The sequence below is a fragment of the Centroberyx affinis genome, unplaced genomic scaffold, assembly GCF_046629955.1.
Source record: "Centroberyx affinis isolate AG114_WGS23_722 - 3 ecotype Tasmania unplaced genomic scaffold, CSIRO-AGI_Caff_v1 ptg002689l_1, whole genome shotgun sequence".
Classification (NCBI taxonomy): Eukaryota; Metazoa; Chordata; class Actinopteri; order Beryciformes; family Berycidae; genus Centroberyx; species Centroberyx affinis.
Window position 1 is genome coordinate 13406 of NW_027280870.1, and position 27388 is coordinate 40793.

The 27388-nt window shown below is 41.1% G+C and overlaps 1 protein-coding gene across 7 annotated transcripts in view; it reads left to right on the forward strand.

Annotated features, from left to right (window-relative positions):
* Positions 1–5353: 5353 nt before the first annotated feature.
* pbx3b (pre-B-cell leukemia homeobox 3b) overlaps positions 5354–27388 on the forward strand; it is a 59477-nt gene continuing 37442 nt past the window's right edge. For all 7 annotated transcript variants that reach the window (XM_071535325.1, XM_071535326.1, XM_071535323.1 and 4 more), the window contains exons 1-2: positions 5354–5550; positions 6274–6347. In XM_071535325.1, the coding sequence (XP_071391426.1) occupies positions 5354–5550; positions 6274–6347 (271 nt within the window). The remainder of the gene's footprint in view (positions 5551–6273; positions 6348–27388) is intronic.

Genomic DNA, 27388 nt, shown 5'->3' on the forward strand with positions numbered 1-27388 from the left:
TTCACATCTAGGAGCTTCCCAGTATAACCAGTTTGATGGTGAGAGAGGGAGAGTGTTCCTTATTGAAGTTATTGGAGAGAGAGTAAAACCACAAACAAATTGCAAACTTGGCATCAAAAATGACTCCAGTCCAAATATGTAATATATACATCAACATGCTTATTGTGCATTTAACAATCTGAGTGGTTTGCTAGTTTACCTCCCACACTAACACTTCACTTGAAATTACATAATAACCATAGGGGGAGTTAACAACACATAACAACAGATACAATATTTCCTACATAGTTATCTACCTTTCAAGCACCAACTGTATGTGCCATACATGCTGCTTGATCTTTTGAACTTGCACAATAGCTCTCACCCATACATATGATTTTGTTTAAAGGCAAAGATTTAAAGGATATTTGTCCACTAAAACTGGGAGCAGATTCAATACATATTCAGGCTGCCTCTCTCTGCTTCCACATGCGCAGCAGTAATGAAGACGAAGCGCACGCATGCCGGTGATAAATACCAGGAAATAAATAAGAATAAAGTATCCAAACCAAATGAAAGACTGTTGGTAATTGGTTTAGTAATGTCTCTGGCACCGTCTGCTCGCTCATTTCCTCTGATCTCCCTGAGCAACAGGGGATCACACAGGCGACACTCAGACCAGGAGGTATCTCACTGCCTTCCTACCGCCGTGTGACGTGTTGCTTTTTACCGGCATTCTTTGACCATGACATCATTAACACCCTTTCTGATAAAAAAAATACATAAAGAAAGACAAGCATCATTCTCTGGTGTAAAATCAGCAGTGATTTCACAAATCCTTTTTATGATTTGTGACCCCTTTGTGGACAGCAGAATTGTGAAATCATACACCCATAACTTCTCACTTAATCTGTATTACTCTCATCACAACAGAGCAAGCCACTCTATCAGTAAATGCTAATCTCCTAATTAACAAGCTAATTAGGCAATTACAGCTTTGCAGAAGGATGCCTAAATGAAATATGACAACACAGTCACTTTCTACAGCACCTGTGGGTCTTTTCAGATGTCACAATGAGAAGCATGATGACAAAGTGTTGTCTCTACGCTCGTAGGTGCTTATTCCTACGCCGCGCTTACCTCATTCAAAATCATATTGTCATTTTATTTAACCTAACGTACATATGGAGACATCTTGTCAAATTACAGAGAATAAATTTCAGTATTGTCTTCAAAGAAATTGGCATGCATCATTTTTAGTTCGCAGCAATGTGGCTTTAGAAAGAAAGCGCGAGAAAAAAAATGTTATAAACAGCGGATAGCATAACCCCTTGGTTATGTAAACATGGTGTTGTGAACTAGTAGTGCCACAGTGTCTTATTCGAAGGGGCTGTCACATACGGAAATGAATTATGTTGACATATGGCTGAAAACAATGGTGAATAGGCCTGCTATGCAATGCAATGAAGAATCATGCACTGCAACAGAGGAGAGGAGCCGGAGCTGTACCTTTGAGCCCTTCTTGACAGGTATGTAGTGTGACTTGACAGCTCAGTATTTCAATGATAAATGCAGTAGTCCTGGGACTCCCATTCACTAAACTCAAGAGTGTGTTGCTCCTATACTTCAAGGTCAAGTGAATGAGCCGAACCACACAGCCCGCTAAAGACAATCTGTTTTTTTCACGTGTTGAAATCTTATACTATTAAAATTTCCAACTTCGGAATTTAACGCGTACGATCATTTGAGCTTTAAGACATTTCATTACTTGAACAATGTCAATTATGTCCCAGAAATGGTACTTAATGGTGACACGTTTGACACTTTCATTCAGATATCTAATGCAGAGCTTGTCAAGGTTTTTCTTCATGGCCAAGAGCCGCCAAATAGAACAACGGATAGATTGATTTTTGAGACATCCTCAAAAATTCCCTGGTAGTTCCTGGACTGCAAATTGAGAGCCGCTGTAGTCTCACGCGTGATGAGCAAGGCAGGGCGGTGCGCACTTCCTCCTCTAGAAAGACAGTCAAAAGTTGGACAGGTTTTTAAGTAATGACTCACTGTTTCCTGGCCTCAATTGAAATGTCTTTGGGTGCAATTGTTCCCAACTTTTCTAATGATTTATCCATTCACTCAGTAGTGAATCATGGAGGTGAATCATATCCTGTGGCCACATAGTCCATAGTAGAATATCCACTGCTTTGTTCTAATCATACAGCACACAAGGATGAAGATGTTTGTCATCACATTGTTGTTTCTACTGAATGGTTAATCTCATCATCAACCACTTTTACATCCAGACTTTGAATTGGGGGTTATATTAATAAGTAAGCCAGTGTCTCAGATGAATAATTATTTAAAAGTGCAACGCGTAGCATTTTAAAAACATCAATATGTCATTGTCAAATTAATTGTGATAACTTGGTATAATTACCGTAAAAAATATTAGACCATGGTGGAGATGATTGGTAGCCTCTATCTCTCACCAGTGGTATCGTTAGAGTTTCTCAAAATTAAGACCACATTTCCCATAAACCCCATAAACCCCCCATCCCCTCCCTGGCATCACTCGTTTGTTTTCTTTTTCACTTTACTGAAGAGGATAAACATGTTGGAAGTGATTTTTGCATCTGCTTTTCAGTCCTTCCACCATCTGCCATTGCGAGAAATTCTGAAAGCTTTAGCTCTGTTTGCGCTGGAAGAACAGCGCCCTCTACCTGTTTGGTTCTGCAAAGCAATCTCTCTTACTGTCATAAAATAATCCAGCAGATTTCCTGCAAAATCCGACCCGGTGGCACACAACGTAAAATACAGTGTAGAGGCAATTAGAGGCTGCCAGTATTCTCGTTGATGGTCTTGTTTGTTTTTTTCAGTGTCTTAAAAATCTAAAATTAATGGCTAATGTTTAGTAAAATGCTACACATAACACCTTTAGAAATAGAAATAAGACATATAACATCCTGGCATGTTAAATACATTTTGCATACACAACCAAAATCAACACTCAAAAAGATCACCAACAACATCAAGACCTCAGAAGCACAGTGGAGAATTTTGCTTTTTTTTTTTTTTTTTTTTTAAAAGATTGAATCGCTCACCACCAACAGAATCATCACTGAATACAAAAACACCAGTTATTTCTTTCCCTGCAGTTCATGTTCCTCAGAATCAGCAGTCGGCCACAGAGCTAGAAAGAGGAGCGAAGTTTGTCCCGACTCCAAACTCTGTTTGTCTCATCAATGTAGAACTTCAGAGAGAGAAGAGTGAGAATGAATTGGAAAAAAGTGGAAAAGGTGTCTGTGACAGTTACCAGCAGGATTCTCTGGGGATAGGGACACTGCACATTTCCTGGACTGGAATTGAGAGCTCTAGTACAATATGGAGCTTATTTGGATGTTTCAGTTCAGCCAAACATTGTAAGTCTACAAGATCAGTCTCCCATTTATTGTCAGTGGGTGGCTCCAGGCTGCACAGTACATTAATATATTATTGCTTGTCTGACTCCTCGTTTTGAGAGGAATGATGTTAATAATTATTGTTTTGGTAGCTGGAGAATCTAATACTTGAGCTGGAAATGGTAGCATTAGCGCCAAACAAAAGCCCTCAGTCAAAAGTTCAACATCAAGGCCTTAGATTACACAAGGCAAAGCCCTGCATGGAAACACAACATAAAAGTGAACATAAGAAAATCAAAACTCTCTGTAAAGCCCCAGACTCCTTAAAGCACAGCTATTATGAAGTGTTTGCAAAATGGAAGCAAAACCCCGTTGTTATTTTTTTTTTTTTCAATCAATGGTCTAGATGCTTATAGTAGAAGTGTATTTGCTGCCTTGCATCCAGCTCAACAACTTGTCTGCTGCCATAGCAACTGCGGAGGAGCACCGAGCAGCGCCGCCTGCTTGTGCAATGGATGTCACTCGTAGCAACGACCAATCAGAAGTTCCCATCCTTTTGTACTAGCAGGCTGAAGATGGAGGGATGGAGTGGGTGGGCTTTCGGCATCATGCATCTGCCAGTAATAGGACACATCGGTCGTCAGTCCTAGTCATTCTTGTCGGGGATTGGTCGAGGAGCTTTACTTTCCAATAATATAAACATGTCTACTGCTTGCCTGCCTTGAACCAAGGCTTACAAGGGACTATGCAGTTCTACATCAAACTGTGTAAAAACTCTCATTATGCATTTACCTGTGTTGCTGCAAGGGTAAATCTTTATTAGAGGTAGAGAATATGCACATAGGTGCCCGTGCACGCGTGAGGAAACGAGGATATCCTGCTGCTGCTGCTGCTGCTGCAAGAAAGAGAGAGGGGACTCTGCCGTGCTTTCATCATTATAATCACCATCCTAAGTACTAGCTCTTAACATTTTGTTTTTCGGTGTTCAGGCGAGAAGTGACAAGAATATAGACCCCTCCTCTGCAGGGCGGAGCGTGCATTTTCATTTCGTATTTTGTATTTTTTTTTTTTTTTTTTTTACCCCTGTTCCCTGCTCTGACACGTCTGCACTGAGTGAGTGGCATTGGCACACTGTCAATCGCTCACTACCGCTGCCATCAAACAACATAAAACACACACAGGCAGAGGCTGGAGCTCATAAATTTCAGCAGGGCAAGATATTTTTTGCGCATCGCCTTTATACAACGTGTAGCCTAATTAATTTCTTCTCGCTGTTGCTTTTTTTCTAACAGAATTCTCCCAACTTTTTCTACATTTCATATTTTTTTATAGTCACATTTGGACACCTATGCCGCAGATTGTTTAATTTTTCTAAATATTTTCAGTTGTCGCGGGAATCATTTCTGTACATTTATAGTTGGCAACATACATGCAAGCCTACATAAGATTTTTTTCTTATTTGTTTACACGTTTCCACATTGGATATTTTGTTGCCTGCGGTTTACGAGGAGGATTTGGACATTTTGGAGAGGAAATGCGCCGGGAATCCCATGAAGAGCGCTAATAAATGAGAGATCACCAAGGAGCGTTTCTATCCACCACCCGTCAAATCACAGAGAAAAGACAAATTGGCATGAGGATTCGTACGGGATACGATGGACAACGGCTGTCAATTTTGACAAAGAAGTTTTAAAAACAAAAATTCAAACAGCCTTATGCATTTTTGGACAAACATTATCGCGCGTTTCGACACTTTGGACCGCGCGTAAAAAAGCGACAGGATAGCGAGAACTTGGACACAAGATTTAAGCTAAACCATCACTGCTCGTCTCTTATTTTAATACGTGTTTGCTCCACATCGCTGAAGAAACACACAGCCGTGCATCTTATTTTCGGCGGCACATGTTGTAGCCTCGCTGATTTTGTATATGAGTTTTTCAATTTGTGTGGCTCAGTGCACAGACTCTGTAGCGGCTACTATGGACGAACAAGCCCGGATCATGCAGTCCATCGGCGGTGTCAGTCTGGCTGGTCACTCGGTACAAGGAGGCATGGCACTGCCGCCTCCACATGGACACGATGGGACGGACGGAGACGGAAGAAAACAAGACATTGGTGACATTCTTCATCAAATAATGACCATTACTGATCAAAGTCTGGACGAGGCGCAAGCAAAGTTGGTTAATTTATATGTTTTCCTAACTTCGCCCCCCAAAACGCTGAACGCATCATTATTGAGATGTGGCCCGCTTAACTTAACTCCCCCATGCATAACAATAGGCTGGAGTGTCTTTAATGATAGCCGTGCAGAGGTAGATTTGGTGCCTCACTACCTTTAACACATTAGAAAGTTGTCACTGAGATAATAGCAGCATGTTATTTAATCAGCTTGTATCTCAACTTGAGCCTGACTGAGCTTATGGTGTTCAGAAAGTTTTAGTGCACACATGTCCCAGTTGTTCAATGATTTTACATTAGTCTGTTTTAAATCATGGTACGTAAAAACATAATTGGTATGCTGCATGATGCACGTATTGCAGCAACTTCCAAAAAAAAGGAAATTCCTAACCAACGTTAGTAAGTTCATAATGAATATAAATTGTCATAAAAATTATAACAGGGCATTATTTGTTGTAGGCTACCATAATCTAATTAGCTAAGATTTTTTTTATTATTTTTATTTTTTTGTAACTTTTAGCAAAGACTGAACTATATAGTAGGTTCCTATAGGATAACTTTTGAGAGACATGTCTGACGATCACGGTGGTTGGAACATAATTAGACATATAGTGCCGGCCAAAATTAATATCTAAATTAATCAATTTGCTTGTAAATGTATAAAAATGTGGTATTACAGTGACTATATTTCAATATTTATTTTTGTCTTATACTGAAACAGGAAACATGGACTGAACTGTCACAGAATGAAACCTGCACTCTTCAGCGTTCTCTGTGAAATCAAAGAAAAGACAGGTAAGATCCTATGAAAGTGTGAAAAGTGCACATGATAAAAACCTGAAGATACTCAAAGGGGGAAAAAAAAGAGTGGAGCCACAATACAATAGCACACCGCCATCTTTACCTCCCAGTGATCCGGTGGCAGCCTGCATCCAGGTTATGGGGCAACTTTACCCAAATCAATCAATCAGTCAGTCAGTCAGTCATTTTTTTTTAACTGTCCTGTGTCTTTGTGCAATAGGAAAACTCCTATGGTTCCAGAAACGGCTTAGGTTGGTTTATCATTAAAGACACCACGCTCGTGTTTCTGCAGGAGCATCTTGTCCAATACTGGCTGCGTGGATTTAAGCAGAAAGTGCGCTCCAGCTTTCACCCTCAGCACCCTGGCACTTAACAGGATGGGGAATTCCCGTAGCATATGCTCTAAATTGCCGGGATCACACACAATTCATGGTTTATAGCACCAACAATTACCACGTTTTCAACATATGAAGGCAACTCTACTTTACAATCAATAGTAATTGAATCCTAATTGAATCCACACTTCTTTAATAAAACTAGCAGTAGCCTACAAATTAGGAGAGTCAGTAATTAAGCTTGACAGTGCAAATGATACATGGCATCAGCATGTAAAAAGTACTGGGAAATTTAGAATTTTGCAAAAAAAAGTGTGTAGAAAATATTTTTATTGCTCTACTAAACAGGCATATGACATAGTGGCTCTTTATAATCAACACGGCTGTAGGAATCAGCTTTTAGACATCCATGGTTGAAAAACTTAAAATGTGTGTGTGCCTGTGTGTGTGTGCGCAGACACACACATGAGCAAGAGAGATGAATTTATTGCTATAGTGTTTTCTTGTCTTATAACTTTTCTTATAACTCATACTTTACTATAGTATGTTTTAGAAAGGTCACCTTTGTAAAGACAGATTGCAGTTTAGAGCCTATGCTATACTGTACTTTCTGCACTTTTTCCCAGTACTCATGCAACACATGTAATAGTCTGCAGCACTTTATATTCTTAAATGATAACATACTGTTTTTTTTTCTCATTTACATGATAGGCTTTTACAGACAGCATTTACTGTGCTGAATATTTATGTGATTGCTCTGGAAAAAAGTGCTAATGAACAGATTGCTTCAATACAATTCAAACTACTGTGTGACCATTCATCGACCACATAATGTGCATATTTCCCCAGTCAAAGACAAAAAAAAAAAAAAAAAAAGAATAGAGCAGGAGAATGATGTGGATTTTGTTTAATTTGGCAAACATGACGGTTTGCCAGATTTGTGACCTTTGTGTGGTTTATGAGGAAATTGACTTGGGGGAGATCATAAAACTTTATGAACTTCCCCAACACAGGTGGCGTCCAGAGGGGCAGGCAAAGGGTCCACTAGTCTACCCGAGGTGATCTATACGCCTGTTGAGTTCACACAATGCAAGTGATAGAAAAAGAGAAAAGAGAGGACATTGATTACACACAGTGCCATCTTATATTTTACATGCAATCATGGATTTGATGTGAAAGCGTCTTCCACTAGTGCAGTCGTATCGGTCCACCTGTAGAACTCAGACCTCGATGGAAAAAATATCGGATTTGGTTTCACAATTTCAAACTTGAGTTACATTTTTAACGTATTGAAATATGTATGTGTCGCTCTGCTAATTACTGTAATGAGATTGTTTACCAGTTTATTTGTTGGAAGCCCTATGATGGATATGGTTGTAATGTTTTAAGTGGTTTAATTCACTCGCTCAAAATAACATGTAAACAATATGAGGATAAAGGATAAAAAAAAACAACATGAAAATGACAACAACTGAACTTAGAATAATTATATATAGATTTGTGTGTGAACAGTGAATATGCTTGGGAACGTGGGTGTGTGAGAGACAGAGAAGAGATAGAGGGGGGAGAGTGAGAAAGAGCTTGTGTGTGTGTGTGTGTGTCTGTGTGTGTGTGTGTGTGTGGTTAACCTGTGGTTTAGAGTCACAGCCTCCCCCTCTTAGCCATTGACAGAGCTCAGCTGGTCTGGTGGCCTTGTTGACCGGCCTGTTTTTCTAGCACACAGTGAGCCATTCACTGGCTCCTGCAGCATCGTACAGAGGGCTTCCTTGGCCCTTTCATGTCCGCTCAAATGGCACAGAGGCCGGTGTCTTTTAGCCATGGGATCGGCCATTTGGCGAAAATGACTTTTAATAACGAATCTGAAAGCGGTCCAGCAGTCATCGGCGTAATTGCTGCACGCATGTATCATGTTATCGAGAAGTATTGTCCAGTGTGCAGAGAGTAAGAGATGAATAGTGCGTCCAAGGAATGGCGTAAAGCCTTTAGAAGTGTTATAACACATATGGGGGAAAAGGCTGTTTGAATCTGAGCAGCTACATCAGCATTGTAATTTTGTGATCAATGGCGAGGTGGCAGAGTTGTTTATAGTTAAAAGAAGTACCATCATACTAATCTTGGTATTCTCTGTTTTGTCGGAAGGAGTTCATGTTCTCGGAATAGAGAGATATTCTGAAGACTTTTCAGAGTGTTTAGAAGTTTCTGGCACTCCTGCAACTCTTATTGTAGAGCTACAGCATATTTCTGCATTGCTAATGCCCTAGAAGTATTAATTCACTTTGATATGCTAATTAGAGTGCATTATGCAAGAAATGAGATTAAGTGGCAGCATGAAGTCATTTGCCTGTCAGTAAATTGAGTGTTTTTAGCAGGAGGGTTTTTTCCCCCCAAATTTTCTTGGTTTTGCATTTAGATAAGCTGAATGTGAGATTCTGTAGGCAAGTGCTGCTCTTTGTCCTTTAGTCTGTGATGTGGTTTTTCTTTTGCTCTTACATTTACTACATGCATACAACAGCAATTAATGTTTTATTCTTGAACATTTTTCATGTCAGGACAACAGAAACATTGAAGTAGATACATTTTTATAAAAAGAAAAAAAGCAGATGCTGTGTTTATGCTGTACCTTTTTTCCCTTGGCTTCTGTGAGAAGACAATGAACACATTCAGCTGGAAATGCCTGCGATTCAGATGAGTTTTGCAGTGATTCCTCTATGCTAGGTTTGTTTTATCCTGCTGGCTACTCCCTTGTCTTGCTCTCATGCTGGAAGAGGGGCTCGCAGCAGCAGCAGCAGCGGGAGCGGCAAGAATAACAAAGGTGAAAGATTACCTCCATATGGTATTTCTGACCAGGAAAAGAGAGGTTCTGTAGCAAGACTCCTCTTTGATGTGAGGTTTAATCAATAGAAAGAGATTACAGAAAACTATTACAGGCTAAATCACGGTGTGCCACAGAGAGGCTTAGCCCTCTCCACAGCTCTCTCAGCTGCATAGCGCTCCTTTTGGCTGCGTATTGACTTGTTGTTTTCCTGACCTTTGACTCGTCAGGTTCAGAAACGGGGGGTCTGGAGAGGTAGGAGAGAGAGTGCAGCAGATTCAGGCTGATAAATGCTCAGATCCAGTGTTTAAAGCAGTGGATTAGGGAGAGACTGCACGAACAGTCCAAGCCAATGTCAGTGCTGCGTTGGACACGTTTGCTGTGCCTTTTGCAAACTGCTAAACATACTCTAGTGTATGTTTATTTGTTCATCTGGGCTATATGTGTTGTTCAGCTAGGAACACCGCGTGAGCTAAATACTGCTCAGGATGAGCCTGTAATTAACCACATGCAAGGCTGACTAAAAGCATTACCTGGAGTAAATAGAGTTAGGACTGAGGAGGTAAGCATTTCCGAAATCTATAGGGAACATTAATTTCAATGCTTCCTGACAAACAGTTAATGAGCCTTCTCATTCCAAATGGCTGTTTACTGTTATTGTTATTATTATTATTACCATTATTATAATTAGTATTATTGCTACAGCAGATGTCAAAGTCATTGCATCTTTTTTTTCCATGCCAGCCAGGGATCAAAAATCAGCATTTGTTACATCTTGGCTGTTTTTTTGTTTTTTTTTACCCTATGGTTTTATTAGTGCTGAAAATGCCCCAGTAAATGTATGACAGAGAACAGAAAGCTATTCAGCAGGAGAGACAATTGACTTTGGCTGCTTTTTGTTTCAGAGTGCCCTAGTGATGCGGCTGCAGTGACTAGATAGTGTTGTGCAGAATGGCTCGCTCACAGCTGGGTTCCTGACTGGCTCAATGGCAGGGCCACTAGTGCTTCCTCCTCTATAGCATGCAGGGGGATTGGGGAAGATGTGGCTATTATCTAAGTAGCTCCCAAATACGCTCCTTTTTTCCCATCAGCAAAGATGAAAAGAAAGAGAGCCAGACAAAGAGAGAGAAAAAAAAAGAAAAACAAAGAATACATATCAGGTTCATTTGGAAGGGAAAATGGTCTTGTGCAGCAGAGATAGATGCCTCTGTATCGGTGCTGCCTGGTATCTGCACAACTCCTGGCCTGCACACATTCAAAGCTGGTTTTTGTACGATGATTCAGTGCTGTTGATGCCCCTCCATCTGCACACGCGAGCACCCATCTCGCACATGTCTCTCCCGCTCCCCCCTCCATAGCTCCGAGCGTTTTCCGTGGGCTCCTGTGCGATCAACAGCTCATAATTGTTTTTTGCACATACGTTATGCAAATGAGTCTTTATGGCAACTGGCATAACAATTAGCATCCTCCAACAATATTTTAGTAGGTTAATTGCGAAATTTCTAAATTGTACATCTGAGTTGTTAATTAGGCATGACAGAGGTGGTGAAATAGTTATCTTCAGGCGGTGGCAGCCAGCAGAGGCTGCTTGGGATGCAAAAAGGAAGGATTGATTGAAATTAGTTTACAGCAGTAGGAGTGTGTGGCTGTTGGAGACTCTTTGCATGCCCCGTCCTTTTTGTGGTATTGTGGTCTCTCTGTCTCTGGATGGAAGATATCGCCGTACCTGAGCCAGCCAGGGAGGAGCTAGTGGAGACGATAACCCCCCGCAGAAATAGATGGCACATTTGTGTTTATTTGAAGAAATGTTTGAAGTACGTACAAATAGGAATGAGGTGACTTGTGACTTGTCTTGTCAGGGCTCCGGCATGAGTTATCAAGGCGTCTCTTTTTTTTTTTTTTTTTTCTCCCGAATGTATCACCGCAGCTGTACTCTCGTCAAAGCAAGAAAGAGACCTTTGACCTGTCAGATGTACTTAAACCAAATTGCACTGTGTGTTCAATCATGAGATTTCCAAAAGTAAATAATAAATGCAGCAAACAGTGCGATATGGGAGTTTTCACTGCTCTTAAAAAAAAAACATTAAAAAAAAAGGTAATGCCAGCAACAGCTCCTTTCAATATTTCACACTTTTCCTCTGACATGCGTTTACAAAATAAGTTCAATTTGTGCTGCCTCAGTAATTTTTGTCAGCACGCACCAAAAGTTAAAAAGCTGTCAACCTGCCACTGGCTTTCTGAAACACACTGAAGTAAAATATAAAATGACCCTTGCTGATTGTGGTCATGCTTACTTTTCATGTGATAATGATGATCAGAAACAAATGTCTTATTGTGTATTTTTGAATTATGAATCAAAGTGCATGATGTAGCAGAGCAGAGCACCTTTCAGGATTGTATTTATCTACTGCAGTAATCAACTACAAAATGAACTCATGATTTTTTTTTAAACATGAACATTTCTGTGAGTTACTTGATCTGCATCTGACCCTGTGTCTTAATGTTCAGTACTGTATCATTAGATATCGAGCTACAGTGTGTATTGCCATAGAGCGGTTATTAGTGTAAAAAGGGTTAGACGGAAAGACTGGTGCAAAGCAAGTCCTCTCTCAGTAATGATACTGCTATTTATAGGTCCCTATTTCATTAGCTCTAGTGTTTCAGGGAAGAGTTTTCCTCATGGGACAATAGATACCATGATGTTCATTTACTCTGTACACATTATATGTGGACAACTAAATGACCTATCATTTGTGAGTGCAAGTACACTGAAAATAATCCGGTATTTATCACTATTTTTTGCTTTTGCTCATTTAACCCTTTCTTTATTTAAACTATTTGATAAATATATACTGTTAATTAACTGTTTGTAGGTAGTTAAACCCCCGCTTTTTAGAGGGTATTGTAGTACAGAGGAGGGTGTGTTACTCCTACAGGTGATGGATTTCTGTACATAAAGAGATGCTGGAATTAGAAGCACTGGCAGAAGTTAGTTACATTTTTTTAATCAGTTGTAGTATTGTGACACCCCAGTGACAGTATGTGGCTTGTTATCAGTGTCAGCTGACAGACATAGAGCAATACCATGTTGTCACCTTTCTTTTCTTTACATGAGATTGTTTTCAAGAAAAGGGAATCTGTGCCGTCTTTCTCCTCATTTGCAAGCTCGAAATTAAGCCCCCCTCTTCCCATTGTTCCATATGCCATTGTTCCACATGTTTCATACATTAGAATGATATATTGAAGGCAGAAATGGGAAAAAGACTGCAATGCAATGAAAATTTAATCAGCGTCTTCTGCTGCTTTAATAAGGCAAATAATTCTTATTGGCTGCTGTGTTAAGATTTCTAATATTTAATTCATAACAAACCTTGCATTATTCTGTTTTAGCCCTAAGACAAGCTCCTCTCTGCTGCCTGCCAAAAGGCAACTATGGAAAAAAAAAAAAAAAAAGATGTAAAAGCAACTACATACTGAGATTTTCTCAACATCAATTGTGGCATAATACTATTATATTTTGTCAGGTATTGTCTGTCAATTTGAATATATATTTAAATGAAATGAAATGAAATTAACCTTGCCATTGGCACTAAAGGCAGAGAAACTGTATTGACTGATGAAGATTCACTGCTGGTGCTCAACGCACAAAGACTGAAATCCCTCTTATAATTTTGCCAGCGGTCGGTATTGTGTGATCACGCTCCAAATATACCATCTTTTTATTTTTCTTAAGTCCTTGAAGTTCATTTTTGTGTCTGAAGTAATGGAAAGATGGCGAGGGGCCAGCAGCTAGGTGCTGGCTCATGTTACAGTGAAACGGCGGGCCCTGTTTTCGTCTCTCGGTGAAATGGCTTAATTGGTGTCAGAGCCCCAGGGATAAAGGCCTCTTGCTCTGAAACACAGCCACACAGGCCCTGTCTTCCCTCAACCAGGAGGAACGGCTAGCGTCTGCTGGTGAATGAGGACTAAGCCGTGCCATAACAATACCAAATGATGTTTGGGATGACAGAAATTAATATGCGCTTGCTCCCAGAAAGCTATGATTAATGACGGCGAGCAGGGGAATGCTGTCCCTCCTTTTGCTCCTCTTTGATGGGGATTGAAAAGCAAAAAAAAAAAAAAAAGGCTGGTTTCTCCTCTCTTTAGAAAGTGGAGGTCATCCAGAGTACATTACTGCTATTCTTCTCTCGCTTTTTCCCCAAGCTGAAGGCAGGAAAGGACTGAGCAGTTGTAATGAATTTTGGAATGATTCGCTATCATTGTGAGCTGCTGTGACGCCCCTTGGCATGTGGCTGCAGCGTTCAAAGAGACACATGTAGTATACACAGACTAGTCAGAAATAGTTTTATTTGTAATAATTTAGTCTGAATATCGGGGAGAATTACAGCCATATTTTCCAAGATATTTTGCAATGATGGATTTGAATAAATTAAGACGCAGTTCTAATTTTCATGATGGGGTTAATACTGATGTTCTGGCAGTGCCTTCCTTTCTTATGGAGCTTATAAACACATTGATTCAGAGGCAAATGTGTGAACAAAATGGTGGTGTGCTGTTGCCATGATAATGATCTGTATCTGTTGTGTCCTAGGAGGAGACACATGAATATTTAATTGTGTCTGCTAGAGAGATCCCCAGACCCTTCTGTTCATTTCTTACTTTCTCTAATGTGTTTTCTACCTTCCCAGGTACTTCCTTTCTAAGTAATGGAGAATTAAAGCACGCATTAAAATGATATAAATTGCCATGTAAGGGATTTCTAAGGACATTTGTCTCTGCACAGTGCAGTGGAAATTCAAATGGCAAGTTTTGACAATGGACATTCTGCTGACACAGTGTATTTGCCTCACGTTGGCTCCTCAAATAAGCATTTCGTCTGTCAAAATGATTGATACGTATTAAGCATGCACTTTTTACATCACGACGCTCTGGAAGATGATGTGGGTGCAAAGATATGAGTTTTAAACAGTGAATGAGTTCCCCTTTATATTGATCTATTTGTGCTCTCCGAGTGGCAGGTGCTATACGAAGAGTGTGTCAGCTTTGATTGTTTGTGTCAGTGATCCGAGCCGACACTGAGCTCTCTTACTGTTCCTCGCTGCACTTGCTTCCTCTTGATGAATGGCAGCGCACTGCACAGATCCTCAAAAAACTCCCGTCTCCACTGTCTCGCAAAGCCTGTGAATCAGCATCGGTCCTCGCTCGGAGATATTATTTATCGCTCATGCACCCCCCCTTAAGATTTTGAAGGCACGTGCCAAATTGCGGGACACACCGGCATTCTTCACAGTAAAACGTCCCGAGGGTTTGTTTAATACAATTATGTAAAGTGAAAGGCTTTTTGCACGCGAACGCGAACATCAGTTGGTGAGGACAGAAGGCGTGGTTCCACTCCTTCTCTAAATAATGAAGAATAGTTCTTAACCTGCGCATGTGTGTGTGTGTGTGTGTGTGTGTGTGTCGGCAGGCCTGCCAGGCTGTGGCGTGAAGGTGAGGTGCGTGATGCTCGGTGCCTCTGTAAGTATGCAGAGCACGGCGGGGCCTCTCGCGGGCGCTGAAGGAGAGCATGGAGTGGCAGAGTTAATTTATTTAATGACTGAGCGTCTTATATCTCCCCAGCCCTGATTAGAATCCATGCTTGATGAGGGAAGCGATAGAGGGGTGTGCACTACCCCGAGGCCCTAGCACGTACGTTCACGGTTTTCTTTCTCCGGTCCTTTTCTTCCCTTCCCCTAAATCCATTGGGTTTTTTGAAAAAGGGAAAAAAAAAAAAAAACCGCACCATAGAACAGGATATTATCCCATTATATGTGATTGTGTGTGTACATGTGATTATTTCATTGATGGGAAATGTGGCTTTGTGGCTGATGAGATATGTGTGTGTTTGTGTGTGTGTGTGTGTGTGTGTGTGTGTGTGTGTGTGGCGTGGTCCGTGATAAAGACGAAGTGCCATGGAGCTCTATGAACGTGGGAAAGCCAAACAGAGTGTGTCACTTTGGCAGCAGTGGCTGTCAGCATCGGGGAGCTGCAGTTGTAAAAACCATGACCTTCCTCTTTGCCAGCATGTCTCTCGCGGAGCCAAAGCACTGCCCCGTAGATCTGGGCAGGCTGTGGGAGGGGAATACAAACACACAGAGAGAGAGAGAGAGAGGGAGAGAGGGAGAGGGGACAGACAGTGGAAAAAACTGGTAAGAGCCATAATTGTGAAAGGGGGGGGTGGGGGTTGAAGTAATGAAATACTTCTTGGAGCTATCATGACTGAGAAGGTGAGGGAGGGAGAGCGAGAGGACCGGCGAAGAGGGAAAAAATACTCCTCGGCTTCTAACATTTCCATGAGCCATCATCAGTAATGCCGCGGCAGCCTCACAAACCAGAAATTATTTCTTCAGGCGTCGCTGTCAAGTGTTATTCAAATAACACCAGCCTCACATTTGAATAACAGCCGACATTTTGAATTAATTAATCAGACAAGATAGTCTGGGCCTTTTCTCATTAGTCTACAGGTCAGGCTGGGGAAGATATATGCGCTGGTGATGATATACTTGTCTTTAATAGTGATTTATGGAGATTTTGGATTGTACTCGATTTGTCAAAGGCCCTGGTAGCAGAAAAATAGGACAGTGCATATTTCATTACCTAATCTCTGATACATTCCATGATGCTAAAAGATACACTCCTGTTGTTTAGATGCTTAGGAATCCCTTTTTTTTTATTCACTCGTCTTGAGTGAATAAGCACACACGCGTGCACACACACACACACACACACACGTGCGTGCGTGAGCACGCACACACACATTTAATCTCCTCTCATAGACCTTTCCCATTTTACTTTTCCTATGCAATTAAGCGAGGGCTGTAAATTATAACTGTGCCGTACTTTAATTATCATGGTGTAAAAATAGAGTTCCTGTCTTTGAGAGGATTTCATTAACTTACTCAATATTCCATGTCAGCTCAAAGAATCCCAAGATTGTATTAAGGTTTTTATTTAACGTGCATAGAGTGCAGTGTGTCACTGGTATTTACTAACACAAGTTATTTTTACGTTTGATAAGTAAAATATATTTGTGGATGCACCTTAGTATAGCCTGCTTAAATCATTTACAGACTGTTGTGACATTTTATTTTGTGTTCATGCAGGGTGGAGTATATAGCCACGATAGTGTAAAAGAAAATGTATATTTCTGTAAGGAGTGCAGCGTTAATGATGTGGTCTCACCTGTTTTATAGGGTGTTGAATATTAATGAACACATTCAAACGGTTTGCACACGTTCTACCTATTTTTTTTGTGTGTGTGTGAGCCATACATAGGTTTTAATTGCCCAAAGTAGACATGCAGTACATGCAGTATGCATCTGTTTGTGCTAGACTGTGTGTGTATGTGTGTGTGCGTGTGTGTGTGTGTGTGTGTGTGTATTTTCCTGGTGCACAAGTGTCAGAAAGCTACGAGCTGTTGCCATTCCGGTGAGCAGCCCACACAAAATGCACCAACACCAGTGTGACAAAACATTCAAATAAATTGCTGTCAGGCTGCCGAAACACCAAGTGCAGCGATTTTTATCTGACATGTGGAAGACCCAGACATGCAGTCCTGACAAGTAACGCCGGAGCACCTGTGAGAGACGGGCGATAAAAATCAGGATATGCCTGATCCTCGGCATAACAATACCTATCATTACTTGATATTATTACTCTTCTTTAAGAGAGAGCTCAAGATAGAAAGATAGTATGAACGTGGGGGCTTTTTTAAAGCCTGGATAATAAATGATCTTAGGGTCTCTTTTGCGTAGCCGCAGTTTTACAATTTACAGTGGAATTATATTATGCAGTCTGGTGGCATATCAACAAGTACTGGATTGGCTTTACACACATGCAGCACTGTTTATTATACAGAGCAAACCGCTATGTTTTTTGTGTGTGCATGTTCATTGTAAACAAAGACCAAGGTTAGGACAGTTGTTTATTCTTGCCCAATCCAGCATCTTGATTCATCGGCTTATTATTTACTCAATATATTTAACAATCAAATGCATGATATGTATCAATTTTTGAAACATTTTAATTAATCAAAATCATGTTGTTTTTTTTTACATTGCACTGCTAGAAAGAAAAAAGCAAAAACCTACAATGATGGATTCCACTTTTTTGTGCACAGTTCTTTGCAGTTTGAATATAATTCAATGCATGGTCAGTCAGATTGATGGCAATGACTGGACTTGACTTTTTTTATTTTTTTTACTTTTCAAAGCAACATGGGGGGGCGAGCAAATATTAAGAAGCTCTGTGCTGCTTCACTTATATTCATTGAGTCTACAAAATTGGCTCAATAATGCTTAAATCCAATTGAGAAGCGGAAAAAAAAATTGCTTTTCAGAAAATCAGAGACAAAGGACTCACTGTGGAATGCGCCATCCATTCTCTACTGTATTGTTATTTTCTCCCTTATAGGTTACTAATGAGGAATAGGCCCTCATTATGATTTTAAGGATGAGAGAGGAAAGCTTTTAATTAATGATATGTAAATGGTTCTGAATTGATTATGTTAGAATATCAAGAGAGATGGGTAGAAGCTGTGGTGTAATATATTTTAATTAAGAATTAATTAAAAATGATGGCAATTTTATAGAGGCTCACAGAAAATAGTGGAATTTATTCTCTGTCACAAGTAAATCAGCCTTTGATTAAATAAACGGACACATACTGTATTCATTGAAGAGTTATATTTATACTTTGCCAGGAAGAATTATTCAGTTTATAAAAAAAATGATCAGTGCGGGATGTCAGTGGTCGACCACAAGCTGGGTTCTCTGGGGTTAATGGTGATTTATCTCATTCCTAATTCATGAGATCCTCCTGGTCTGTGTTAGCTGGATCAATAAAGCTGTGTTTCCTTTTGAATTCAATGTCTACAATTAGATTTGCTATGCGGAACACAATTATAAGTAAGACATGAATGCGCGTTTTTATCACTTGTGGCAAGTGAATGTGCGCCGCAAAGATATCAATCTGTTTATGAGGTAAAAAGATTTGTGTGAAAAAGATGAGTTGTGACTAGATGTGGACCCTAGTTAACCTTTTTAATTGCTATCTGCTTTCTTTCATTCATTGTTCAGGGGAGAGGGAGGCATAGGAGACGCTAGCTGCATTAACGGCGCGCGCCACTATTAAAGGGAGAGAGGTCTTTGTTTTCTGCTAACAGTGGCATGCATGCTCTGTGCTAAACTCTGCGATCAATGGCAGAGAGGCTGCTATCACAGCACTCGGAGCAGGCGTAGCTCAGGGGGGGGAGGGGAGGGGAGGAGGGGGGGGGGTCCCTGGTGGTTCATTTTGATTGGAGCGCAGAGTTTTGTGTTGAAAGGCGAGGGAGAGACAGGCTGTTGGAAGCAAATCCCCCCGGATCAGTTAGAGCTTTGCAACAAAAACACCTTGATATTCCTGGGAACATTTGCTTAGGAAAAGAATGAATTTAAATAAACGGGCAACGGGAGAACGCAATGATCTAAAGCATTTCTGAAGGTTTGTGTGTTTAGAGAACGCTCGTGTATCCTAGGTTTAGAATTAATTTAGCATCCGCACGGCAAATCAGAGTAAATCACTCCAATATGAAAGAGGTGGGGGGGCAAAAAAAATCACTTGTAACGGTAATGTAATAATGTAACTATATTTTGTTGATACCTTGAACCTCAATTGTGAGGAGCTTTGTTTTTTTGAATGAATGAAAATGTATAGTAGAGTATGTAGGGTTGTTGAAGATGGGGTGAATGTGATGATGCTATAGGCTGAGGAGCAGGCAGAGGCAGAGGGTGAGTCTATGGCAGAGGAGGGTTTTTATGGGCGTACCAATCTGTTATGGGAGGCAGGGAGGATGTGCTACTTGAGAGGGAGGCAACGTTGAATGGATTATTAGTCCGAGTACCCCCATACCAAGTCACATGTAAAGGCTTAGAGGCACCGTAAACAGTCTCATACATACAGTATGCATTCACATGTACACACACACACACACACACAGATACACATAGACAGACGCGTGTGCACAAACACGCATGCACACAGCGCATGCACACCAATGGCTGGCAAAGCATCTTCTCTTTGACACCTGCAACTAGTTGCAATACATCACTGTCAGGATCGCTTTCCCCACCTATCTGCATTTGCACGTTAGTTATCCATGGAGGCCTTCGTCAAAAAGTTGAGCAGTCTTGACACCCGCTCCCCAGTGGGAACAGGAAAGGTGAAGTTGTGTTGGGAGGTGCCACGCCGCGTGTCATCGCCGGCTGCACTCTCTGCACCCAACAGCACTCTAATGACAACTGAAGGGAGAAATGATGGTTCAACATACAAATATTATGCCACAATTAATTCCTTAATTGACACTTGAAGTGAAATTCCGAACAGCAAATGCAAATATCTAGTTTTTTTTGCTAATCTTTGCTATCTTTACTTAGAAAGATAACTGCATAGTGCACTAAATTTGTCTGTGCGTTACATTTATGAGATAAACGCATAAGAATGAGAACATAGAAGGCCGCGCTGAGGTTTATTCTCAATTGTTTTGGGCCTCTTGTGTTGCATGTATGGTTGCGTAACTGACTGTACGGCTGTTGAGGAGGAAGTGAGGGCATGGCGCCTCCTGTGTGAGCTCACTGTGGAGATGAGGAGAGTCTGCCAGTGGCACTGCTAGCGGTGAGCACCACCAGCTCCGGCCACGGTGGAGGGGGATGGGGGGGTGGGGGGTGGGGGGTGGTGTTGGGGGGGGGGGGGGGGGGGTCAGCGTCTGAACTGGCTGATGGGAGCCAGAACATGAAACAATGCCGGGGGAACGTCTGGTGGGTTCGCTGCACAGAATTACAAGCGAGGGAGCAGGCCTGCTGAGGCAATTACAGCTTAATGGGGTCATTTGGAAGGCAATTGCCAGGGGTTAATGTAGTATGGAGAGATGAGGTGAGATTGAAGTGAAATTTTTGGCTAGAAAATGTGTTCAAATGAAAAGGGAGCAGGCAGACAAGTCGTGCACTGATGGGGTGGGAGGTTGGATGGGGGAACTGGAACGCAGGCTTTCACTGCCACACAGATGGACACGAGCACCCATCGCTCACTCTTACGTACACCGGCGCACGTGCACGCCCACACAGGTGCGTACGTACACACATGCTGTACATATCATACACTGCTGTGCCACTTCCTCTCTCTCAAGACATCCTCTTCTTCCTCTTCCTCTTCCCCTCTATTTCTTCATCCTAGCCCATACGCACTTTTCTTGGCCTCTCCTTGTTGGCTGAACCCTGAACAAGGGCTGCAGTGTTCCACTCCTGCTGCTGAACGCTGTCTGGAAGGAAGTGTTGTTTTACGCACACAGACATGACCAACAGTGTTTTCTTTTGTCTTGGATTACTTGTGATATCATTTCCTGTATTAGAAGGGAGGACACCGACAACCGGGATAGTCTCAGTTTAACACTACCTTCCAAGATAGAAAGCACGAACCTCCCAGTGCAAGTGCAAGTTGTCTGCTTTTTTTTTAAGTGATAGAGAGGTAGATGTGTCAGGGAAAGTAGAAGAGGCACCTCAGAGAGTGGGGATAAAAAGGATCATTATGCGCTGTTACGTTAGCCAGTTCATTACCTTAATTGCCCAACATAATCCGGTGTTGGAAGGGTGCGCTGGAGCTTTGGGAAGGGGTCTTTGCCAGGACCTCCTAGCCCAGGTCTCGTCTCCCTGATCCCCTGATCTGTAGCAAGCAGCCCAATCATGCTAACGCTAAACTTTGATCAAAGCCAAACTTACTTAAGGTCAGCCATGTGAAATCCCCTGGGAGCCACTGTGTGCGCCGAAGCGGACTGCGGTATAGGAGGTACTACAGCACTGTGCCTTGCTGCTGCTGCCTGTGACCGTGCTGGATCACTGGACAGCAATAGCATTATCATCAGCCCTTTCAAGTCTTCAGCATTTTTACGCGATTATGCTCAACACTGGAACTTAACATCATCCATGGGTGAAGATTCCTTGAGAGTTCTTTCTCTCTCTCTCTCTCTCTTTCTCTCTCTCTCTCTCTGTCTCGCTCTCTCTCTCTCTCTCTCCCAGCCCCTGGCTCATACTCTCCTGCCATCTCTGTGAAGTCTGTGCTTCCCCTCCCCTCCCCTTCCCCTCTACACAGGGTTTTTGGCCAAGAGCCGGCCACTTCACTGAGGCAGATTTTCCCAGGCTCCCCGAAGGCTATTTTACCAGGATTCCCATTAGGTCTTAACCCATTACCAATGTTCCAAATCATTTACAGAAGAATCTATTTACTTTATGTGGTAATGGATTCATTTGACATGGCTTGCTTTAAAGGAAGTCACTTTCCACCCATTTCATCTGTTCCTGTATATGTTTTCAATTGTCATATTTCCTGTTTCAGCAGTGATTGTCACATATACTCCTTGGAATCCTCCCCACACTATGTTCTCCATCACAGTACGGTATTGCACAATGTAGAGGTGGTGGAGGATTGTGTCAGTGCTTCAGGAAAAACAAGTGTGATGCAACTCTGTTGTCATTTTAGAGTGACAAATAGACAGTGGCAGACCATCAGAAAGGGGGAGAGAAGGGAATGGTGTCGCTGACAAACTGCCATGACCTCTTGGTCCGTTGGCCTCCAGAGCACAAGGCACATATTTACCTCAGGTCAGCAGTGGTGTGAACATGTTGGTCCCCCATGGATAAAAGCCCAGCCTATTACACTTATCACATATAAATAATCAAATAAAAATCAATCAAGCGATCAAACCTTTACTCAATCTAGAATATGTGTCTGGTATGAAATAAGAAGAGGATACAGCCTGTATATCTTTATTGTTGCCATCTTGTTACATTTAAAAATACCATTACTTGCCCATACTAAATCCTGCTTAATTCAAAAACTGCCCACAAAGCAAAGCCTTTACAACGGCGAGAGAGAAAGAGATGCGGGGCGCCTAAAGCTAGTGAGCACTTCTCTCGCCCTTATTCCATGTCACCAAAGCATCCCATCAAAGCCTGCCTCCTTCCTGTTGTAAGGTAGGAGAAAAATCAATGCTGCAATCTTTTCTTTTTGCCTCCTCCAATCCGTAATTGAAATGGAAAATCAAATGAACGGCAAGCAGATAATTGTTTTATCAATATTCCCTGCCTGCCCTACAAGGGTCAGTGCAGAATGATCATGAGTCGGGGATATGACGAGGACAAAATGTGAAATTGAACAGCTAGGAGGCAATAAATCAGCCTTGACAACTAAGAGTGACCAGCATGTAGCTGCAGCAGGCAGCTCTCCCTTCAGAATTTGTCCTAAAGCTGTCCACACTAAATAGGGAATATTCATCTCATTACTGTTGCACTTAATATTGCTATCAAATATTATTCTTAGAGTCCAGACGGCAAGTCAAGGTCACTTTTGCTATTATTGTTGTCATTGTTAGCGTGATATTGAGAATATAATAGAGGGCGAACCCATATGGTATAGAAGGCTTATGAAGAGACAAAGAATAAATTCAGTCATTTGTTGAGAGTTGAAGTAAGAAGGGGTCGGCTGTTTGGTTTGCTTTTGACATGTTCATGATTATATTACTGCTTCCTAGAAATAGCTTTTTAATTTTGAAAAACAAAGCAAAACCCCTACAATCACCACTACCATCATCATCAGTAGCAACATTTTCTGTTTTTTCAATGCATCTACCAGCCATTTTTGGTACTGACATTAGAAAGTGGATGCAATTGTCAGGTTTTGCTGTCAAATTGTTGATGTTTACTGCATAGTATGTTAGCTTCAGTCAGAAAAAAATCATAGTGGGACACACAAGGATTCAGATATAATGAATAAATTGATTAATAATATGCATTGTAACTGTTAACAAATACCTGATAACATGCATGCTGTAGACATTTTTTCAGAAAATGCAGTGTTTTTTCTTAAGATAGTTTGTATCTTTTTGACTATAACCATGAAAATGTTGAACAATAACAACACACTCCATCTCACTACACATTTTTCGCACAGAATTTAGACGTGAGTGATGCTGCCAAGGAAATGTGTTTCATACTAGAATGCTATCACCGGTGAGTCTTTCATGCTCGGCAAATGTTCCCCCAAACTGAACTTTGATTATCACTGACTAAATCCTGTAAACATTTGTTTGGAGGTGGAAGTGGCTTTTTGTAAACTATAATGCATGACAGCATATTTTCTCTTCCTCCCCATTATATGTCTTTAAATGAACACATCGTGCCAGCTTTCTAAGTCTTGTAAAAACTGCAGATAAAACTGTTGCCAGGATATCGACTTCCTAAATCATGTGACGTCCCTTTCCATCTGAATCCAGTTGCAAGGCATTGACAAAAATATGAAATTGATTTGGTTGAAGGGTGTTAAAGAGCCGACAGGAGAATGTCACAAACAATGAATGGTCGCAGCTTGGAGGAAAATCAATGACAGAGGTTGAAGCCAGTCTAGAGTGCTACTTGGCAGCGTTACACTGTTCCTGGAAAAGATCTGTCTTCTGGCCTTGGTTGTCTGATCAAAAGGAAAACTTGATAGGTTTAATGAAGGAGGGTACTATAAAACTGACAACTGAAATATAGATATTGCAGCACAGAACGTTTGGCTTCAGAGTAGGTGGCAGCTATACGGCCTGATTGAAATTCGTCTTAATATGCTATAGGGAAGTAGGATGACTGTTTTTCATAGGTATATGGTTGGTTGTAAGTGCAGAATCACAGACTCTCTGGTAGCTTGTAGGACATCAGCAGTCTCCTTGCAAAGCCTATTGTATGTACTGTAATGTGTGACATATGATTATAGTGTTTACAGTGCAATTTTACATTTTGGAGATATGTAATTGCATAGCTCTGTAGATCGTATTGGCCTAGAGTCAACAGATGACAAAAAAAAAAATGTCTCTGTAGCTTTCACTAGTTATGTAAATTTCACTGTGTAGATTATGATCCTTGAAAGGAGAAAAAATGAATTGGCAGAGTATCTTTCAAGTGGACATAGTGATGAAAATCCCCCCTACTTTGTTGGGATTGCAGTTGTAAGCTTTGCACCATATGCTACTTTCCTCTTTAGCTGGGATTATGCCATCATTATTGCTGATAAAAGCTGTTTACTGCCTTGGCTCCAAATCGATGCTCGGGGCGCTCTGAAACTGGCATTCCCTCTCCAGAAGAGTTCATTCCATGCCAGCTGCTCAGGATTCAACCCCTTTGTTCAAGATTTCACAGTTTTTGTAATGTTTATTTTCTATTTAGTTTTTTTCCCCCCTCACACATGAGGTTTTCCTGCATTACCATATGTTTGGAATAATTTGACATTTACATTTGATTTGCTTACAGCAGATTGAAGGTGTCTGAGACAAGGTTACAGTATTCTTAGAGCTACCTATTTAACATTGAAGAGACAGTGAAATATATATAATAACGGGTGGTTTTTTTTAGCATTTTTTTTTCAGTAGCCTACCAAAATAAGAGTAGCAATCATGGCACTCTGAAATGGCTGTGAATTCGGAGCAATATCCTAAAGGCTCTCCTCTCACTGTGTTACCAATCAATGGCATAATCAGTCAATTCAGATTCAGCTCGACAGCTGTGTTAAGATAACAACTGGTTCTCATGACTATAACAGCCCCAATGACCTTGTGTGCCTCAAATTAATAATGTAAAATCAACACAAGACAACCACCCCCCTGGTTCCCATGCAGGCAATGATGAACTACCTTTTCGCCTTACCATCAAAGGCCACTCAGACGAAGTCATGTTTCAAGGCACAGCCCATAACGTCACTTTTTTTTCTTTCTTTCTTTTTTTTTTTTTTTTACTTAGGCTCCATGTCCCTTAAATAATGTCTCTCACTCTTCCTCCACAGCTCCCTAGTACCCAGGGAAATCATACTGATCAATATTTCCCATTTTAGAGGAACTGCAGCAAACATTCACACAGGATTTACTGTAGCCCACTCTTAGACTTTAATCAAGCTATAATTAAATCCAACAAACAAAAGGTTCTGTTGAAAATAAATGGAAAATGAGACTGTTTGCAATTGTATGGATTTAGCCTTTTATCAGGTTTATTACATTAGAATTTTTTAACATCATGGTTCTTTCTTTCTTTCTTTCTTTCTTTCTTTCTTTCTTTCTTTCTTTCTTTCTATCTATCTATCTATCTATCTATCTATCTATCTATCTTTTACATTTATTTATTTATCTATGAGCAACTGTGTTTGTTGGTGTTCATGCATGTGCCTGCATGCATTCATAATGTCTTCACAGGGCATAAATCAGAACATGCTATCTCAGTACTTCTTTATATTGGTCAAGGGCCATTGAGCAAAACAGCTTAATGCGCCCTTAACCATTTCGGTCGTGGCAGGGACTGGAAAGACTGCTGACTGGCTGACACGGGGGCTGAGTCCCTCGGCAGTCTGTTTACTGTTTAATCATAAACTGTGTCTAATTTTCTAAAAAGTGCTTCACAATAGAAATTGTTCAGGAATTTACAATGACACTGGACAGAAATGAGAAGGTTATATTTTTAGCTAGCTAGTCATTTTAGCTAGCTAGCCTACTTTGCTAATCTGATAGGACATGAGCGTAGGGCTGGGGTACATTTTAGGTTTGTAATTCAACTAGTCGGGTTATGGTAAGCGTTAGGTTTAGGTAATGTGACAACAATAAATTAGCTAAAGTTAGCCTGGGTCAGAAAATTTAGTCTAAGGTTTGGACTTTTGTATAAGGCAAAAATTGTTCCCTCTTCCATGTGCATTTTCCATGCTTTGCTTCTTATAATTCTTCTTCAAAACATTTTAAGAACATTGCCAGCGAGGAAATCAAACTCAATTGTGGGATTTTCATCACATCAAGGGTCAGTTTTATGTCTGAAATATCAACATATTTTTGACAGTATGCTCTTTTCCTTGTGGACCACCTGATCATTCTACTGTTTTCAAATCACAGGGTTAAATGTCTATACGTTGGGTCTTGACCTGCAAAAAAAGAAAATGGCCCCAAGAAAAAAATAAGACTAAATGAAATGTTTATCTAGTCTTCTAATGCCAAGGTTTTGGCTGTTGATATTCCTTTCATACCTCTTGGGTATTGTGTAGCAGTTTCTCATTCATGCATGACTGTCTGCACACAAAATCAAGCTTAACCCCATCCAGGGAGCACTCCCAGAGCTCCTGAAGGCTTGGCAAGCTCAGGCAGGATCTAGAGGAGTGTGTGGAGCTGAGGCAAATCCATACTGAATCTACAGTCGCACCCGGCCGAACTGTGACACACAACACAAACTTTGCGCTGAATCCAAAAAATAAATATTTATTGCATCAATAAGGCCTCAGTTTGCGCAACCATTATGATATTGGCAATTATCTCAAAGAGTTAATGGGATGTGAGGGGGATTTGAGATGGGTATGGGGGTAACTTTTCAAATTCGCACTGTGCCCTCACATTTGGACTCGTGAAATCGTTACAAATATGGTTATATGTCAGTAAAAGGTATTTCTGATTGATATGGGGTACAAGACGTTTGGGTGTACGTTCATAAGATTCCCGCTTGAACTTGATGGTAACTGGGTGATCATAGAGTGCAGACTGCAGTCAGACTGTTCTCCATGGCAGGTGGTGACAGAGCATGTGTGGTCCCCATCACAGGTGTGTGCAATTAGCCTGACAGCTAATCCTGGATAGCCATGAAATAGGACCCTCTACTGTGTGTGTGTGTGTGTGTGTGTGTGTGTGTTTGGGTGTCTGCCTGTGTAAATGTGTGAATGCGTGCGTGCACACATGCACGCTTAGTAGTTACCAGCAATCATAACCTATTCCCATGAAAACCTTTGAACAGTGCACCATGCTACAGTTACATGACGCTGTAGATCCA